Raw genomic sequence first — 19,722 nt, forward strand, 5'->3', positions numbered from 1 at the left:
TGGAATGAGGATTGGCTGTTGATGCAAGGTGAAGTTGTTTTGAGGTGACCTGGGTTGTTAGTATGTTGTTGAAACAGGCCACTGTGATCCTGGATGACAAGGATGGTGTTTACATCCCCTTTCCTACACACTGCAACCTGTTCACCCTGAGACGGCAACAGGCTTCCCTACACACTGCAACCTGTTCACCCTGAGACGGCAACAGGCTTCCCTACACACTGCAACCTGTTCACCCTGAGACGGCAACAGGCTTCCCTACACACTGCAACCTGTTCACCTGAGACGGCAACAGGCTTCCCATACACACAGCAACCTGTTCACCCTGAGACGGCAACAGGCTTCCCTACACACTGCAACCTGTTCACCCTGAGACGGCAACAGGCTTCCCTACACACTGCAACCTGTTCACCCTGAGACGGCAACAGGCTTCCATACACACTGCAACCTGTTCACCCTGAGACGGCAACAGGCTTCCCTACACACTGCAACCTGTTCACCCTGAGATGGCAACAGTTCCCTACACACTGCAACCTGTTCACCCTGAGACGGCAACAGGCTTCCATACACACTGCAACCTGTTCACCCTGAGATGGCAACAGTTCCCTACACTCGGCAACATTCATCATGAGATGGCTGCAGGCTTCCTTACACATGGCAACACATTCACCCAGAGATGGCAACAGTTCCCTACACTCGGCAACGTTCATCATGAGACGGCTGCAGGCTCACTGGATGACTGAACAACTCTGCAGGGAGCTGTTGGCTGATGTTGCTGTCTGCCCCCAACCTTCACTGCAGAGCATGACGTCCCACTGTGCACAGGATGCTGGGGGCTTTGGTCCACAAGTCAGCCTTCAGAATACTGAGGTCCTCCACCAGCCATCACACTGAGATGGCTGCTGGCGTGTACTGCCCTCTCGTCATCTCCACTGGTCAGTCCCACTGTTCACATATCTGAGCTGTTTTATATCCTCTGGTGAGACAGACGTAGAAGTGGACAACTGACCAGCCAAGGCAAACAGCGCATTTGGCAGACTCCTCAAATGTGTCTGGAGCAACAACCTTAAGAAAAGCCAAATTTACAGTATACAGAGCTGTGGTGCACACCACCACCTTTCTAGTGCTTTGTCTTGGCTCACATAGTTGCATCACCTTCACCTCCTTGAATGCTTCCACCAGTGCTGCTTCCGCAACACCCTCAGTATTTACTGCAGCCATTTTCATCACTGAAGTCCCTGAAACTGCAACATTCACCAGCATCAAGGCAGTTTTGTTCAAGTTACAGATGCGCTGGGCTGGTCAGGACTGAAAATCATTGCCTTCCCAAGATGGTACTGTTTGAACAATCCATTGACACCAAAATTGCGAGGAGCACCTCAAAAGAGATACAAAGACTTTCATGAAAGAACCTTCACTTCAAAAATGTGGCACAGACCACACACAGTAACAGCTGAAGCTGCCAACTGGAGTCATGGCATCAGTCTTTCAAGTCACTTCACTCTTCCAGACCAACTGCAGACCCAGCACTGAAGGAAAGAGGGTGTCACAAAACTCCTGCTGCCCATAGTGTACCTTCACCTTCCCAGACCTTCCCCTACAGTAGCTGTGGCAGGCCATGTCATTCCTGTACAGGCCTCACCAGTCACCAGCCAGCCTGCACCTCACAACTGCCTTCATAGATCTATGTTCAATGACACACCGTCATCATTATTGCATGAAATGAACATGCCACTGGAATGTGGACATGAAGTATTTGCTGGTTGAAGTTACTGACATGTTTTCTGTGATGTGGACCAGTTGGGTTAGAGTCCACCCACCACTGTCCATGTGTGCTGTGAGCTTCAGAACGTCCTGACATGGCCCTTTGCAGTCGGCTGGACAATAAGCAATAGGAACAAGCTTCACAACAATTCTGGCAACTGTCATTTTCATTATTGAAAGTAAACATTACACTGTACCAACAGAAACAGGAGGAACACATGAATATTTAAACATTCATTTATTTTCATCTGGCAGTTTTCACATGTAACTGTACAGAGAACATGGTTGGTCATATATTCTTTGACAACAAAACTTGCATGGAACTAACACCACAAGTAACCCAGTCATCCCATGAATGATGGTGAACCTCACACATGTGAAATGACATGAAACAAAATGACAGAAATTATTGTGGGTTGGTTCAGCAGTATCTGGCCTAAACTGTCGTCTAGTTCTACTGAAGTACATTTACACTAATCATTCGTCACTAACATTCCCTGGTAAAAAGAACAAACATGAAGGGACTGGAATGGGGGATCTCTCTGATGTGGAACACCCCCCGCCCTCCTTTTGTCCCCAAACATGGTATATTTCAAATTCTGAATTAAGTATACACAAGAGACGTTGCCAACCATCAAGACAAAATAATGTGCAGCTGGCGAACGACCAACATAAACTGGCCTCCCAGGCACAAGTAGAAAACAGCCCGACTCAACAGAAGGGGCAACCAAAGAACTAGATTTCCTATCACAAGCAATAAGAAATGGTCTCAAAGAAACAGATTCAAATGAAGGTATTTTCTGACAACAAAAGAAAAATGTAAGAAGAGGCAACTGGTCACAGCAAAGGCTGAATCAAGACAGCTGCAAACTCCAGGGCAGGGTTCATGCAGTTTTTCAATGAATAAACCATTTTAAACCTTTGAAATCGCAAAGACCAGGGGTTTTTTTTTGGAAACCTTGATGAAAGGCATTGCCTATGCCTCTTGAATGAACTGATCATCTGCAACATAGACAACTATGTTTTAATCTGAAAGACACTTCAAGCTCAGTTTGTTTTTTGCAGTTAAAAAATCATATAACTTTAAATTGGGGCACTCCTCTGCTGAACTTCATTCATCACTAACTGAAACAAAAGTTTTGTTTTAAATATTTCTCTTTTTTTTCTTAAACAAAAGGTCACTTCTTACAAGCCTTGCTCATTTTTAAAAAGAATCTTTGATAAACACCTGCATGAACCCTGTTAATATAACTGACCTGAAACTGTTCTGGTATATCTGACTGGTTTCAGATATGATGGGATTTAAGCCCTTCAATGGCTCCTTGGTAATTTTCTAATACTTCATTGTATTGTACAGCATTCATTTCAGAAATGAACTGGCAAATGTTGCTGTAGAAAGACATCTTTTTTTCTCTGTTGCTGTTCTGTCATTACCAGGGGTAAAGTGTGTTCTAAAGGGTATGTATGTGCACAGTTTTTCAGTTCGTGCCCTTCCTGCCCCATCCCCACAAAGCAGACATTTTTTTTTTCTGTAAAAGTTAGTGTATAGTTAGGTGTGATCAATACTGACGATATAGTCGACTCGTTCATAGCAGAACTCCAACCCCATAACCATTCTAAAGACTGGCACCCAGTCCTCAGTGAGAGAGAGAGCAAAGAGAAAAGTTCTAAGAAGAAGTACTAATTCTGCTTAATGGCACATGAATTGTTTGAGCAAGAGAGTATCTCTGTAGAAGCCTGTACAGCGTTGTGTAAAGCCAGTGTGTGTACAGGATTTCACTTGAGAACTTTCCCATTCACTGTCACAGCTATGAAAGCAAAGAGCAACTGTCAAGTATTGCTGTGCATAATAAGCAGGGTTTGAAATTTCCACATGATTTTTAGTTGTCCTGAGGTCAAGTCGCTAGTTTTCTTTTTTCTTCCTTGAACAGCAACATGATGCGGACTGTTCTGAACTAGGCCGATGTGAGAGAGCATTGAAAAAGGCACAGAGGTGTTCAGAAGAAAAGGGAAGTGTCAGAAGTCTGCACTGAAGCGGACTGCACAGCCAGTCTTTGACCTACAGTCATTCAGCTGCATGTGTAAAGCAGAAAGGAAATTTTCTATCTAAAGTAACACCTGAATAACATACTTACCAGAATGTCAGACCCCTGCCTGAGTCTGCACTAGTTGGGTCATGGTTAAGTATGTATAATTAAACATTCATTATAATTCAGTTTATTTTTAAAACGACGTTCCACCTTGTATATGCAGCACAAAACCCCCCTCTGTTTAAACTGGATCAGAAAAACTACACTTTTCATGCAAAACCTGCTTTCTTTTCAAACAAGTTTTAGAAGATCCATGCTCAACATTTAAAAATGATTATGCTTCGAAAACAGTCTATTCATTGCAATACCCACACATGACAATACAGGAATAATTTGACCCAGTTTGGAACACAACCCCAACATCATGGTGGCCCTTGTTTTTGTGCCCAGTATATAAAGGTTTACATAGGGGTTTCTGGACTAGCACACTGGAGGGGAGGCAGGGTGAGAGTTGATCCAAAAATCTGAGGCCTCATCTACAGGGTGGTAACAGGGAGGGTGGGTGACAACAGAATGCACAAGGCCACAAACAAAAAGAAGAAAAAACCCTTCTAACACGCTGGCATGTTGCAGGCACTAACAGGTCTGCACACATGCTGACCTGGGAGATTTTTTTTTCTCCACCCCTGACGTAACAGGCCACAGCCAGAATTGAACCCAGGTCCCTCAGATTGAGAATTACAGTGCTCTATCCACTAGACTGCAGCAACTATCAGTGTGTTAGGTTTAACTGCTTATATATCTTCTTACCTGACAGGATTAAAATAAAATAAAAAAAAAAAGTGTTCCTGCCTCTCCTTGCACCCTGTGTCAGAGTTGACACTGGGGATCACTGACATGGGGGACATGAGGTAGGAGTCACTTGGTTCCTAACTGATGGTTACCAGATTGGAGTTCCGGTACAAAACAATAAAGACCTGGGAATGATTTGAAGACTTGGACGTTAAAACAGAGGGTGGGGATTGCGCCATAATTTAAACATTTGAAGATTGGAGTGCATGTCCTTCAATCTGACCCCCCCTGAAAGAGATGTGGCAGCCACCAGAACAACACACAGCCAGTCACTTGGAGGACTGGCAAGTATCGACCACCTGCCACTGCCTGTGGTCCATAGTTCACTGCACAATGCCCAAGACAAGGCTGCATTTCTGGGACAAGAACCTATTTTATTAGAGTACTGTGTTTTTGAGGACAAAATATGGGAGGGCAGTGACCACTGACTCCAGAAAGGTCAGAAATGTGCAGCCATTACAAGCTATCCTCAACATATCTCCACTTTCTCCTGTCAATGTTGGACCAACCTGCACTGGTCTGGGTTTGACAAACATTGATTTCCATGTCGATTCCTGGTGACTGCCACACAGAAGAACTGAAACTGCATAAAACCTGGAACAAGCATTCAATGGCCCCTAGCGAAGATACACAACTGTCTTGTTGGATATACACATGCTCATCAATCACATAACTGCTACTAAAATGAAATCTGCAAAACTTCAAAAATCGCTTTTCACTTTTCTACGTCTTGCATCAGTGCTAAAAATATCTGCTCATTGTGCGACATGTATAAAGATATCCAACAACATCTTCATTCTTACAGAATCTACTATCCGTTAATGATATACTCGATAACAATCGTCAAATCAGTCTCAGCTTTACAAAGGAAGTTTAGGACAATTATAAGAAAGAAGCACAGGGTGAGTGTACTTCAGCATTTGTAATTTCAGTATGTGTATCATGTAAGCCTGAATGCCAATCCCAAAAAGTGGAACTGGGAGGTAAAGATGGCAGCAGACACTTTGACCACCACTGACCAGATCAATATGGGTCCACAGTACATTTCAGGTGCAGACTGACTGCAGGGGGCAAAGACTGAGAACACCAAGTCAAGTGGATCCCCCCCAACTGGGAACCATTATAAATACAGTGTCTTCAGTAACATGGTACACAATCTATTTCACTCTGTACAGTAACAGACTATGTTTTTATCTTCCTCTGATCTGTTTTATGATTAAACTGCTGAACTACCCATTAATCAAAGCTTTGCCAAGATTTTTTTCTTGTTATACTGAATTCATGCATACATACATATGCACACACAATCAAGCATACCACATATAAAGGAGTATTATATATATGGATGGGTCCACCAAGCTAGTCCCCTTGTTTTCTCCTTACTATATATTTCATAGCATTAACAAACCAAAGATAGGCTCTCAAGGCCTTTTAGCACATTGGGATGAGCAAAGGTAACGCATCTCTTCTCCCCCTCCGCCAGCAGATGTGGTGTAGCGTACATGGATCTGTCCATATGCTCCGACACCTCCTTGACTCATTCCACCCCACAGCTACCTGCCTGCTACATCTCCCCTGGACCAGCACTACATCAGACCACTGCAGAAAAAACAGGGTGGCTCACTAAAACAGCAAAAATCAATAAAGAATTGCAATATGACTGGTCGAAAAAAAGCTTTCATGCTTCCGGAATCTGTAAACAGTTCAGTTTAGAATGCCAACTGTACCAAATAAGAATGAATGAAATTTGAATTGTGTGCTGGTACGAGAAAACTCGTACCTGATCCACAGGGGAATTAATCATGGTACAAGTTAACTTGTACCGGGAGTAGAATGAGTTAAACTGAAACTATGCTGAATTCAGTATAAAAGCAAAAACTCCACCCATGCATTAATGAGAAAAGTCTGTCAAATATCAGTGAAACTAATGTCAGCTGATTAAATGGTTCCCAAGTACAAAAGGACATAAAATTTTGTAAACAGTCTTGACAATGGACCCTGCATAACAAACACTGCATGCTGTAAACCATTTCTCAATGATGGTTTGGGGGGTTGGCTTTTTTCATGTTCTTCCCCTATCTTATGGTTTCCCCCTTCAGGTAAAAGCCTGCTTAAAATATGTGTTATGTACTCTATTTTCAGTGCCCAGAATGCCAGGAAGTTTGACAGAACGATGCAAGAATGCAGTGTATGGATATTGACAAGAACTGCAGGCTTTTTTTTAAGTGGACAATAATTTCCAACAATTCAATGCAGAGAATGCCTAACTGGTTCTTTCACCTTCAAAACTTTGGAAAAAATGCCAAACTGTGTACTCAAAAACAAAATGGTGATGTGAGGTCATCCATCATCCCACACTTTCTCTCTATATATATCTACATAGTCATATCTATATATATGTGTGCGTGTTCTTTTTTTCTCTCTCCTCTTTTTTTCCCGGTTTTTTTTTTCCTCCTTTTTTTTTTTTTTTTTTTTTAAACAAAAAGAAGTGCTTCTACAAATCTGTTGATAGATGAATCAATATGGAAACAATATAAAGAATGACAACTGATTGGCCAACACAATGTACAGACCATGTAAAAACGATGATGAAAACCAAGCTGAAAGTGTACCATGACATCCAAGTGTTGATTCACCATTCAACCTCCCCTCCCCTTCAATTTGACACAAACAACTTCTTCAGCACAATTTGAATTGTCAACTGATATACTATTACATATACTCACAATAGTAAGAATGAACACAAAAAGAGATAGTCTGACCCTTCTGTCTGCAAATGTATCAAAACAGACTGCTTCCACTGAAAAAATATACACAAATGTTTATGAATATTTTGACTTCCATGAGCATGTACCTGATGAAGGTCTAACTTGCAGACTGATCCATTTCAATATGCACACACACACACTCACACACACACATACATGAACTAGATACAAGCAAACAAAAGGCATCCATAGGCCTTCAACTTTTGAGTGTGTGTGATGCTTTTTCATTAAACTTTCATCATAACGATAATGTGACGACAGGACCACAGTAAAGATGACTGTCACCATGGAAAGACATTCACACCCACGTGAGGACCACCATAATTATGCCTGTCCACTCTGTCAAACTGGAGGCACGGTTTGAGTCAGCGTCACCTGGAAAACGCCAAAGCATTTTCTCCTGGCTGTGAAGGACTCAAAATGGACATGCACACACACACACGAGCACAATCATACATGTCACATATGTAAGCAGCAACATGCACATGCACACACTCGACTCCCTACCTTAAGAAAATAGTTCTCTCACACACACTTCAATCTGAAAAATATACGCTGACCAATGCAATTAACAAATGTAGAAAGAATGCAATCTGGTAAAGATCTAGATAGAGACAGCTTTTAAGAAAATCATTATAACAAACATAACCAGTTTATGGTTTAAACAGGCCTCCAATCTTTTGAACTAAGCATCACTTTCAAAGAGGAGCCATCCCACAGTCCTGATTTTTCCACACTTTTTGTGAAATATTTCTACACCTCATCAGAAAGATCCGATACAGCCTGCTACCTGTTGACTGACCTGACGGCTAGCAACACTCCATCCACACACACACAGTGCATTATCAAGTGCACTTAACACATTCCCTTGGTGATCCCTAAAAATCCCCTGTCCCCTTGTTTAAAAACAAAACAACCTGCCTTTTTACAACCCAATAGTAATTTCAATTGTGAAAAAAAGAGACTTATTTTGTTTCAAATTGTTGCTCAAATGCACCGATCATCACCTGAATGGAACAATTGACAGCAGAATATCAAGACTATGTACACATGGACTACGCGGGGTCTGTACACTGTACAGGGCTAGCAGGACGGCCATCATCACTGCATCTTGGCTTTCTTCCTGGCGATGGCGTCCTCCACAGCCTTCAGCTGTTTCAGCAGCTCCTCTCTCCGGGACGTCGTGCTCTTCTTGGCCTTGGCCGCCGGGCCCGCTGCCGCGGGGGCAGGGGCAGCAGCTGGGGGAGCAGCGGAGGGAGCGGGGACAGGCTGGGGGGCAGCTGCCTTGCTGACGGCGGGGGGAGGGTGGGGGGGCTTGGCTGGGGCCGGTCGGGGCTTGGCGGAGGAGGGTGCTTTGGTGGGGGAGGGGGGCAGGGGGACGGAGGCGGCCGTGGCCACAGGGAGAGAGGCCGGGATGGCTGCCGAACCTGACCGTGGCTGTCTCTCCAACGGGGACCTGGCCCGCTCCCCACGACCTGCCTGGGGTTTGGCTGCTTTCTCTGTCGGGGACAAAACGTGAACACCGTCAGCATGGTGTAATGTGCACTTCTCAAAAGGCTACAAGTCATGAGAAATGTCTCACAAGTTGTTTCTCTCTGACAGTCCTCAAACCACACACTAACCACTTCCCCAAATCTGTCCAACCAAGGTACTGCAACCCTTTCAACCACCAAACCTTTCTTTGTAGGTTTCAACAAAATGCGCTTCAAACATGGAGAGTTGTGCAAACTGGACTTAACATTCCAGCAGTCTCCTGAAATCCCAAAATTTCTTGTTAAGTTTTTCTAAACTCTCCAGAACCATGAAAACAGTCAGGCACATTTTCCGACATCTCTATTATCATAAGCCTGAGATAAGATTCTCTACATCAATCTTCAACATTTTATTTACAGTCTGACACAATCAACAATTTGAAAATGAAGAAAAAAGACTGTGAACTAGCATGCACAAACAGAAAAGAAATCATCTAAACAAAGCTGCATTCTGCGAGAACTTTCCATCTCTGATATCAAAGCAGGGGCATAATTTCTATGCATCAACTCTCTAGTTCAAGCATCACACACACAACAAATCAACAAAGCTAAACAGTTCTCCATACCACATACCACCATTAAGAAGGTAAGGGAGAAACCTTAAGACAAAGAAGTTGGATGAAGACATCTAAAACTAAACTCACTTCCTCACTGTTTCTTTGTTGTATGTGTATGTATACGATTATGGGACCGGACAGCTGATAAAGAAAAAATAAAATAAAAATTGTTCCCCTCAAACATACCCAGCTTTCTCAGACCGAGTCTGTTACAGCAACCACATACCTCCCGCACACCTAACCCCCTCCCATTCACCAACCCCCTCCCCTGCCCAGCGTACTGACCTGAGGGCATTTTGACCGGTGAGGGGGGCAGTGCAGGCCGTTTGGCAGGAGGACCCTCCCCGCCGTCCTGTGGGCGTCGCTTCACTGGGGCCGAGGTGGTGCCTCCTGCTGCTGCCGACCCTGCACCCTTGTCTCCCGGCTGATGGCCAACATACAGTCCTCCATGAATATACAATGGATAATTCTGCTATCGTGTAATTCACTCCCCAACATACAGTCCTCAATGAATATACAATGGATAATTCTGCTATCGTGTAAGTCGCTCACCAACATACAGTCCTCAATGAATATACAATGGATAATTCTGCTGTCGTGTAATTCGCTCACCAACATACAGTCCTCCATGAATATACAATGGATAATTCTGCTGTCGTGTAATTCGCTCCCCGACATACAGTCCTCAATGAATATACAATGGATAATTCTGCTGTCGTGTAATTCGCTCACCAACATACAGTCCTCAATGAATATACAATGGATAATTCTGCTGTCGTGCAATTCGCTCCCTGACATACAGTCTTCAATGAATATACAATGGATGATTCTGCTGTCGTGTAATTCACTCCCCAACATACAATCCTCAATGAAATATACAATGGATAATTCTGCTGTCGTGTAATTCACTCCCCAACATACAATCCTCAATGAATTACAATGGTTAATTCTGGCTGTCGTGTAATTCCAATGTCTTCAATGATACAATGGATAATTCTGCTGTCGTGTAATTCGCTCACCAACATACAGTCCTCAATGAATATACAATGGATAATTCTGCTGTCGTGTAATTCGCTCCCTGACATACAGTCCTCAATGAATATACAATGGATAATTCTGCTGTCGTGTAATTCACTCCCCAACATACAATCCTCAATGAATATACAATGGATAATTCTGCTGTCGTGTAATTCACTCCCCAACATACAGTCCTCAATGAATATACAATGGATAATTCTGCTGTCGTGTAATTCGCTCACCAACATATCGTGTAATTTGCTCCCCAACATACAATCCTCAATGAATATACAATGGATAATTCTGCTGTCGTGTAATTCGCTCACCAACATACAGTCCTCAATGAACAAACAATGGATAATACTGCTGTCCTGTAATTCGCTCTCTGCCACTTCCAATCCTTTATCACTGAGGCAAGTGTGCCAAGTGAGAGCCACTGACCTTGCTGACCAGACTCAGCTTGATGTTGGCCTTGAGGCCGATCAGCTTCATGGGGTCCTTGGCCTTCGGCTGCAGGGAGGGGGGAGGGGGGCGGCTGCTCTGCTCACGTAGCGGCTTGGCCACCACCGGTCCCCGATCTCTCTCCATGCGGTCCCCTCGCTCCATCCTGTCCGGCCGCTCACTGGGCCTGCAGGCACACGTCAAAACAGCAAGGGCTTACGTCAGGCCAGGAAACTCTATGGGGGTGTTCATCAAAATGTTTCTTATACACACGTAACACGAAACTTTAAAACTATTTCTTACATGGCACGTAATTTTGTGCAATGCAACTCTGTGCATGATATACATTCCGCTATCACAATTCATCCACTTACACCACACATCATAAACTGCCATCCACATACATGCACACAGACTTATAACATAGCTAAGGGAATGCTTGGCAAAATAAGGTTGATTTCAAATTCACTCTTGAGTGTTACACTGACTGGAAGACTGTAAGTTTCATATCTGCAGGCCAGTGAAACTAAACCCATGTTCCCCAACTGCCTTCACTATACTTTCTGGAACACATTTGACTTTGTGCTCACAGTCAATTACATTGGCTATACCATCTGTCAGTTTCAGTGTGGTCAGTTTACTACAGCCATGTATCTACCAGCTGCGTGTCCCTTTAGCTACTGTTTCGCTTTGCATATGTGTGGGCATGTCATCAAATGCATTCAAATACTAGGCTGCCTGGGCATGTGCATGTGAACAGTGGAAATCAGGTCTTCAATTTTATGTCTTTCCATACAAAAGTGATAAGAGAAAAGGTGAATACATCTATTAATATGCTGTGCTTTTGTTTGCATATGGGATTGTTCATGATTGTGTGTGTGTGCTGGTGTGCATATACATACATGTTTATATGGAGTGACCAGTTTATAAAAAAAAAATCCTTTTCTTCTTTCTCTTCATTCCTGTTCTCTTCCATCTTTCTCTTTGTCCCTTTTTATCACCTGTCTTCTCTCACTCACTCACTCATTTATTTCTGTTATCGCTTCACGCACTCTCCAGCAACATGGCTGTTAATACTTTCATCTCAGCTTTGTCTTTCAATTCATCTCCTTACCGTCTCAGAAACAGCATTCGTCTTACTACACTTTCTGTGACATGTCTGTTAAGCGACTACCCCTCTCTCTAACTCTCTCTCCTGACGTCCTCACCTGTTGTCTCCCCTGTCTCGCTCCATCCTGTCAGGTCTGTCCCCACGTGCCGACCTCTGGGGGCGGTCATGGTCGGGGCGGTCAGGACGATCCTTGGGGGGTCTGTCGGGTCGAGCCCCACGGCCAGGGGGATCCAGGCGATCAGCGGTCCCCCTCTCCAGCCGCGCGTCAGGCGGGGGTCGATCCACACGCCCGTCAGTGCGGGGGTCAGAGCGAGGGGGTCGGGGGCCGTGGTCGGCAGGGGGGCCAGGGGGAGGGCCGGGGCGACGGGGGGGCGGGTTGCCGGGGTGCTTCCTCTCCCCTCGGGGACCTGGGACAACAGGCAAGGAAAGACGTGAAGTATCGCATATACACACAGCTGGAAAGACATAAAGCATGTCATATACACACAGCTGGAAAGACATAAAGCATGTCATATACACACAGCTGGAAAGACATAAAGCATGTCATATACACACAGCTGGAAAGACATAAAGCATGTCATATACACACAGCTGGAAAGACATAAAGCATGTCATATACACACAACAGGAAAGACATAAAGCATGTCATATACACACAGCTGGAAAGACATAAAGCATGTCATATACACACAGCTGGAAAGACATAAAGCATGTCATATACACACAACAGGAAAGACATAAAGCATGTCATATACACACAACAGGAAAGACATAAAGCATGTCATATACACACAACAGGAAAGACATAAAGCATGTCATATACACACAGCTGGAAAGACATAAAGCATGTCATATACACACAGCTGGAAAGACAAAGCATGTCATATACACACAGCTGGAAAGACATAAAGCATGTCATATACACACAACAGGAAAGACATAAAGCATGTCATATACACACAGCTGGAAAGACCATAAAGCATGTCATATCACACAACAGGAAAGACATAAAGCATGTCATATACACACAGCTGGAAAGACATAAAGCATGTCATATACACACAGCTGGAAAGACAAAGCATGTCATATACACACAGCTGGAAAGACATAAAGCATGTCATATACACACAACAGGAAAGATATAAAGCATGTCATATACACACAGCTGGAAAGACATAAAGCATGTCATATACACACAGCTGGAAAGACAAAGCATGTCATATACACACAACAGGAAAGACATAAAGCATGTCATATACACACAGCTGGAAAGACATAAAGCATGTCATATACACACAGCAGGAAAGATGGGAAGCATAAGATATACACACAGCAGAAAATGACAATAAATCAATCCTTATTCTTACTGTTTATAGTCCAGCCAACCACACAGGGCCATATCAGGACTGTCAAACCATACAAATGCTTAACTGCGTCAACACAAAACTGTCACATTTACAAAAAAAAGCACACAAAGACAAAGGAAGGTAGACTAAAAAAAATCTTGGTAAAAGTCGACTTACTTGGGATAAAAGAGGCGACGTATCGAGCCACAAGCTCTTCTTCAGGCAAATGAAATCAGTGAGTGACAGACAGAAAGGTACAGACAGAGAGGGAGAGAGAGTAAAGTTCAGGAAAGGAAAGTGATGAGAACTCACAGGAAAGGACACAAAGCCGGGTGAGTAGAACTGTCAGTGTGAATGTATGAGGGAAAGAAAGGGTTCTGAAAGGGAAGGGTGAGGGAAGATGGGCAGGGGGTGAGAGGGCAGGAGTGGGGGAAGGGGGTGGAAGAGACTGTTAGTGTTAGGGACATAAGACAAACCCACAAAACACAGTTCATGACACAGTATCCCAACCATTTAGCTCCTTATGGCAAACAAGACTAGGCCATGCTGAGGACGCCAGCCCTTCAGCTTAATTTATCATACCCAGATTACAAAAAAATCATAAAGAAAGAAAAAAACAATACTTCAAGCCAAACAAAAAATACATGAAAAAAGGCCATACAGGCAAGTAACACTGCAGAATGGACAGCTAGTGCCCATCCCAGTGTTCTCACCTCACTACCTAATTGCCAGAGCAAAACAGCACAGATAGTGCATGACAGACTGCGGCAAAGAGAAAAAACGTGTCAAGGCTAGCCTGAAAAAGAAAGGGGGAATGGACTGGGAAGGCAGAAAAAGGAGACAACAGTGAAGAAAGAAAAAAGGCAGAAACAAACAGTGCTAGAAAAGAGGAAATTTCCAGCACAGAATTTCCAGAAGGCGGGGATGCAATTTATACTGAAAGACTCCTAGCATCCCCACGGGGGTATAAAATCAATTATTTATGTTCTTTCAATACTGAATTAGACCTCTACCCAGAATGAATCTGGTTTATCCATCGAAGTGTGACGTTCAAGATGAAAAAATGTTCCTTAAATGACTGCGAAACCTGTTATTATTATAACTATCATCATTGTTATTCATTATTGTTATCATCCATCAGCGCTAGGGACAGTACATCAGGAAGAGATGTGCAGATCACACAGTAAACACAAAATGGAATTTTCCCGATCTGTCAGTCATGTGCTGAAGAGAGAGAGAGAGAGAGAAGAAGAAACAATGAAGGGGGACAATCCTGACTTTCTGGAAATCATGGTGTTGTTTCCCTTAGTGACAAAATATGACTATTGGATCATAGGTGTGGTTCAAGGGCAGTGCGCACACAGCAATGCAAAATAGCTGACCTATCTTGTACGTCCAGTGCTACACAAGGCTTTCAAACACAAAAGCAACAAAAGCCACATACAACATCATAACACCATCCAACAGACACAAACTGTTAAGTTCAAATCAGGAAAAAAAATCCCTAACTGCTATAGAATATTTGTGCAAGAACACTTTTTTTTTAATTAATTCATAACTGGAAAAAAAAAGAAAAATGTTGTGCGTTATGATATGATCTGTCTAAATTCATACCATGTCAAATGATGCTAGAGAGATGGAAAAAATACACACAAAAAAAAGAACAGTGGAAAATAAATAAGTGGAATAAAAATACATTTAAAAAAATCCCTTGTAAAGCAATGGAAGATGTCAACACTGATTAAATCAGTTCAATTCTTGAACCTACACACTCTACAAAGCACATATAATTTTTCACTAAAAAAGTTTTTAAGTCGTCATTCAGTAACACAAACAACCAAAAGCTAAAAAACTTCACAATAATTCCAAAACAAACAACAAACATGAAAGTTAAGTATGCAGTTCTCTGGTGTGGGATATTAAAAGGGTTCATACTAAAAATAAAATAATCATAAAAAAGAAAACAACTTTGCATTCCATACTTAATTATGATGCTGACTTTACTACAGTCCAGTACTTTGATTCACTTGAATCTTCAAATAATGATCTACGCTGGCAATGACGGTTAGTCCTGAGTACCTGGACGATGCATCAGAACATAAAGGGAAATAATTCTGAGGAAGGGCACACTACTCTCAACACTGGAATTTGCATTTGGATTTTTAATCAACCACATTTGCTTCTTTGAGAAAACACCGGAAAGATGTGTTGCTCTTTTTTTTTTCTTTTTTTTTTTTTTAATTTTGTTTGGAAAGGACAACCAATTTACAAACTTTCACAAACCCCAAGTCAGTTGGTTACAGACTTTAATGGCCTGAAGAAAAAGGGTACCTCAGTGTCTCCAAACTTTTCCAAACAAAGAAGAACAGTATGAACCCTGGAAAACGAGGAACAAGAAAAATGATGGTGTGGTGAAAGCAGTGAATTAAGGGGGGGAAGGCCCAGCAGTGTGTCTCACCTGTTGGGGCCGGGCCCATGTGACGAGGCGGCTTGCCAGCGTCCTTCTCCTTGTCTTTGTCCTTCACTGAGGACACACACACACAACACACACCTTGTAGCCCACCTCTTCCCGTACCATCACCCCTTCCTGACACCTGACTGGGCTTCTTCAGGTTAGTACTTAAACTTACCAGTCGTTTATCTGCTCAGCTACTTCTGTTATATATAACTGTTTGATTGTTGCATCTCCTTGTAGAGCCAATAATAGTTATCAAATATCTAAGTGTGTCAGCATTTCTTTGCCCGACAAGGCTTGGGTTGACTGCTGACATCCAATGCTGAACATATTCCTCATTTTCCTTCATTGTCATCCGTGTTCAAGGGCTCAACACCCACATTCACTCTAATGTATGAATGAGTGTTTGCCAGTTTGACCATTTTTAACCCGCCAAGTTGGCATCCTTACTTGTTTTCATGGGTGTGCATGGTGAGTAGGTTCTGGTTTCCATGACCAACTGAACACCCACATAGGTTACTGCTCTTCAACATACACAGTTGATCTTCTGCATGACGGGCGCAATAGCCGAGTGGTTAAAGCGTTGGACTTGCAATCTGAGGGTCCCGGGTTCGAATCACGGTGACGGGTGGGTAAAGGGTGGAGATTTTTATGATCTCCCAGGTCAACACATGTGCAGACCTGCTAGTGCCTGAACCCCCTTCGTGTGTATATGCAAGCAGAAGATCAAATGCGCACGTTAAAGATCCTGTTATCCATGTCAGCGTTCGGTGGGTTTTGGAAACAAGAACATACCCAGCATGCACACCCCCGAAAGCGGAGTATGGCTGCCTACATGGTGGGGTAAAAACGGTCATACACATAAAAGCCCACTCGTGTGCATACGAGTGAAAGTGGGGGTTGCAGCCCACTAACGAAGAAGATCTTCTGCATGTGTACACACATCAAGGGGGTTCAGGCACAAGCAGTCCTGCAAATTGCTGACCCAAGAGATTAAAAAATCCAACCAGGTGCAAAAACTGGGAATTAAACCCAGGACCCACAGATGCTTTAACCACTCGGCTACTGCACCAGTCAAGACCTCCCCTGATTCCTTTAGGATACAAGGTGTAAATATTTACTTACAGCATGCTTTCAACTTTCCCTGATTCCTTTAGGATACAAGGTGTAAATATTTACTTACAGCATGCTTTCAACTTTCCCTGATTCCTTTAGGATACAAGGTGTAAATATTTACTTACAGCATGCTTTCAACTTTCCCTGTACACACTTCAACCCTTCCTTCCCTGTGGAGTGGAGGAAAGATGGAAACAGAAAGATGTCTGCACCAAGTACCCACCTGTCTTTTTCTTGGGGGAGGGTCCGCCCAGATCCCTGTACAGGTGGTCAGAGTCAGCACTCCCTGAAGAACTGGACGACGACGATGATGTGTGGGACGACACGCTGCTGGCAGAACGTGAGCGAGAAGCCGACCCCAAGGACCGTGACCTTGCCGACCCTGACCGTGACCTGGAGAAGGAACTGGAGGAGCCTGACCTTGACCCTGAACGTGAGCGTGACCTGGAGCGGGAACGACTGGAGCCACTGGAACTGGCGCTGTGAGCTTTCCTGGGCCTGTGATAAAAAAAAATGGTGATGTTTTGTCTACAGACAAAAATTTTTTTAACAGCTAATATTCTCCAATTTAAGGAATCAAAAAAACAAAACAAAAAAAACTGGATAAGAAACCATGGTGATGTTGTCTTCCGACAAAAGCTTATAGCAGCTGATAATGTTCAATTCAAGGAATCCAGAATGTGGATCATGGCCTGATGGAATGAGGGAGGGACAAGGGGGAGGGACAGCCATTACATGCCAGTCTGCAAAAAGTCAAACTGACTCTTTTTTTTTCCAAAGTTCAAAGAAAAATCAGTTTCAAAGCACACCATAAAACATAAATCCATTTAGAACTTCCAACCTTATCATACTGATTTTACAGAACTCCTGACGACTATAAAAGACCACCACTTTTTCAATACCGAAATTCTACAGGGGCATGTGTACAAAGCTCCCTGACCCCATCACAAGACTTTCAGCTGTCCCCATTCCACACCATGCAAACCCCTAAGCTGACCTTCCCACACACCCCAGTCATTACTCCATTCCACACCATGCAAACCCCTAAGCTGACCTTCCCACACACCCCAGTCATTACTCCATTCCACACCATGCAAACCCCTAAGCTGACCTTCCCACACACCCCAGTCATTACTCCATTCCACACCATGCAAACCCCTAAGCTGACCTTCCCACACACCCCAGTCATTACTCCATTCCACACCATGCAAACCCCTAAGCTGACCTTCCCACACACCCCAGTCATTACTCCATTCCACACCATGCAAACCCCTAAGCTGACCTTCCCACACACCCCAGTCATTACTCCATTCCACACCATGCAAACCCCTAAGCTGACCTTCCCACACACCCCAGTCATTACTCCATTCCACACCATGCAAACCCCTAAGCTGACTTTCCCACACACCCCAGTCATTACTCCATTCCACACCATGCAAACCCCTAAGCTGACCTTCCCACACACCCCAGTCATTACTCCATTCCACACCATGCAAACCCCTAAGCTGACCTTCCCACACACCCCAGTCATTACTCCATTCCACACCATGCAAACCCCTAAGCTGACCTTCCCCACACACCCCAGTCATTACTCCATTCCACACCATGCAAACCCCTAAGCTGACCTTCCCACACACCCCAGTCATTACTCCATTCCACACCATGCAAACCCCTAAGCTGACCTTCCCCACACACCCCAGTCATTACTCCATTCCACACCATGCAAACCCCTAAGCTGACCTTCCCCACACACCCCAGTCATTACTCCATTCCACACCATGCAAACCCCTAAGCTGACCTTCCCACACACCCCAGTCATTACTCCATTCCACACCATGCAAACCCCTAAGCTGACTTTCCCACACACCCCAGTCATTACTCCATTCCACACCATGCAAACCCCTAAGCTGACCTTCCCACACACCCCAGTCATTACTCCATTCCACACCATGCAAACCCCTAAGCTGACCTTCCCACACACCCCAGTCATTACTCCATTCCACACCATGCAAACCCCTAAGCTGACCTTCCCCACACACCCCAGTCATTACTCCATTCCGCTTAACTTTACAGATGTGCATACAAACAAATATATCTGCTTGCGCACCAAACACTGTCACACATACAAGCACACCAAGTTACACATTCCCACATACTAACAAACACATCAAACCCCCCCCCCATCACCTCTCCCCCATGCACATACCACCCCCACCCAACACAGACTCACACACCCCCAGCCTCACACACCCACCTCTCCAAACACAAACCCCCACACACCCCCAGCCTCACCCACCCACCTTTCCAAACACAAACCCCCACCCCCCCCCATCCTCACACACCCACCTTTCCAAACACAAACCCCCACACACCCACCTTTCCAAACACAAACCCCCACACACCCCAGCCTCTAACCCCAACAGACGAAACACCACACACTGTACCTCAAAGCATCAGGAGGAATGCGTCTCTCCGGGGGACGCCCCTGCCCCGGTGGGGGCCGGTTGTAGCCGTATCCCGGTGGGAAGCTTCTCTCCGGCGCCTTGGAGGGACCCGGTCTGTGGCGCTGGTCCGGGTGCTGTCCACGCTGAAAGCCCCCGCGGTTTCTGTGGAAGCCCTGCCGACCCCCGTCCTGCCCCCGCCACTCACCACCCGGCCGGCCACGCCCACGTACCGACACTGCACTGCGAGGGCCGTCCCTGACAAACAAATGGTTTTTTTCTTTTCTTTTTTTTT

At 44.3% G+C, this 19,722-nt stretch overlaps 1 protein-coding gene across 2 annotated transcripts in view; it reads right to left on the bottom strand.

Moving 5' to 3' along the window:
- Positions 1–8,425: 8,425 nt before the first annotated feature.
- Positions 8,426–19,722, bottom strand: part of LOC143300758 (uncharacterized) — a 32,453-nt gene continuing 21,156 nt past the window's right edge. For both annotated transcript variants that reach the window (XM_076614672.1, XM_076614671.1), the window contains 7 exons: positions 19,431–19,685; positions 17,210–17,484; positions 15,874–15,939; positions 12,167–12,476; positions 10,959–11,145; positions 9,786–9,924; positions 8,426–8,910 (listed from right to left, as the gene is read on the bottom strand). In XM_076614672.1, the coding sequence (XP_076470787.1) occupies positions 8,513–8,910; positions 9,786–9,924; positions 10,959–11,145; positions 12,167–12,476; positions 15,874–15,939; positions 17,210–17,484; positions 19,431–19,685 (1,630 nt within the window). In that variant the 3' untranslated portion in view covers positions 8,426–8,512. The remainder of the gene's footprint in view (positions 8,911–9,785; positions 9,925–10,958; positions 11,146–12,166; positions 12,477–15,873; positions 15,940–17,209; positions 17,485–19,430; positions 19,686–19,722) is intronic.

The sequence above is a fragment of the Babylonia areolata genome, chromosome 26 (genome assembly GCF_041734735.1).
Source record: "Babylonia areolata isolate BAREFJ2019XMU chromosome 26, ASM4173473v1, whole genome shotgun sequence".
Taxonomy (NCBI): Eukaryota; Metazoa; Mollusca; class Gastropoda; order Neogastropoda; family Buccinidae; genus Babylonia; species Babylonia areolata.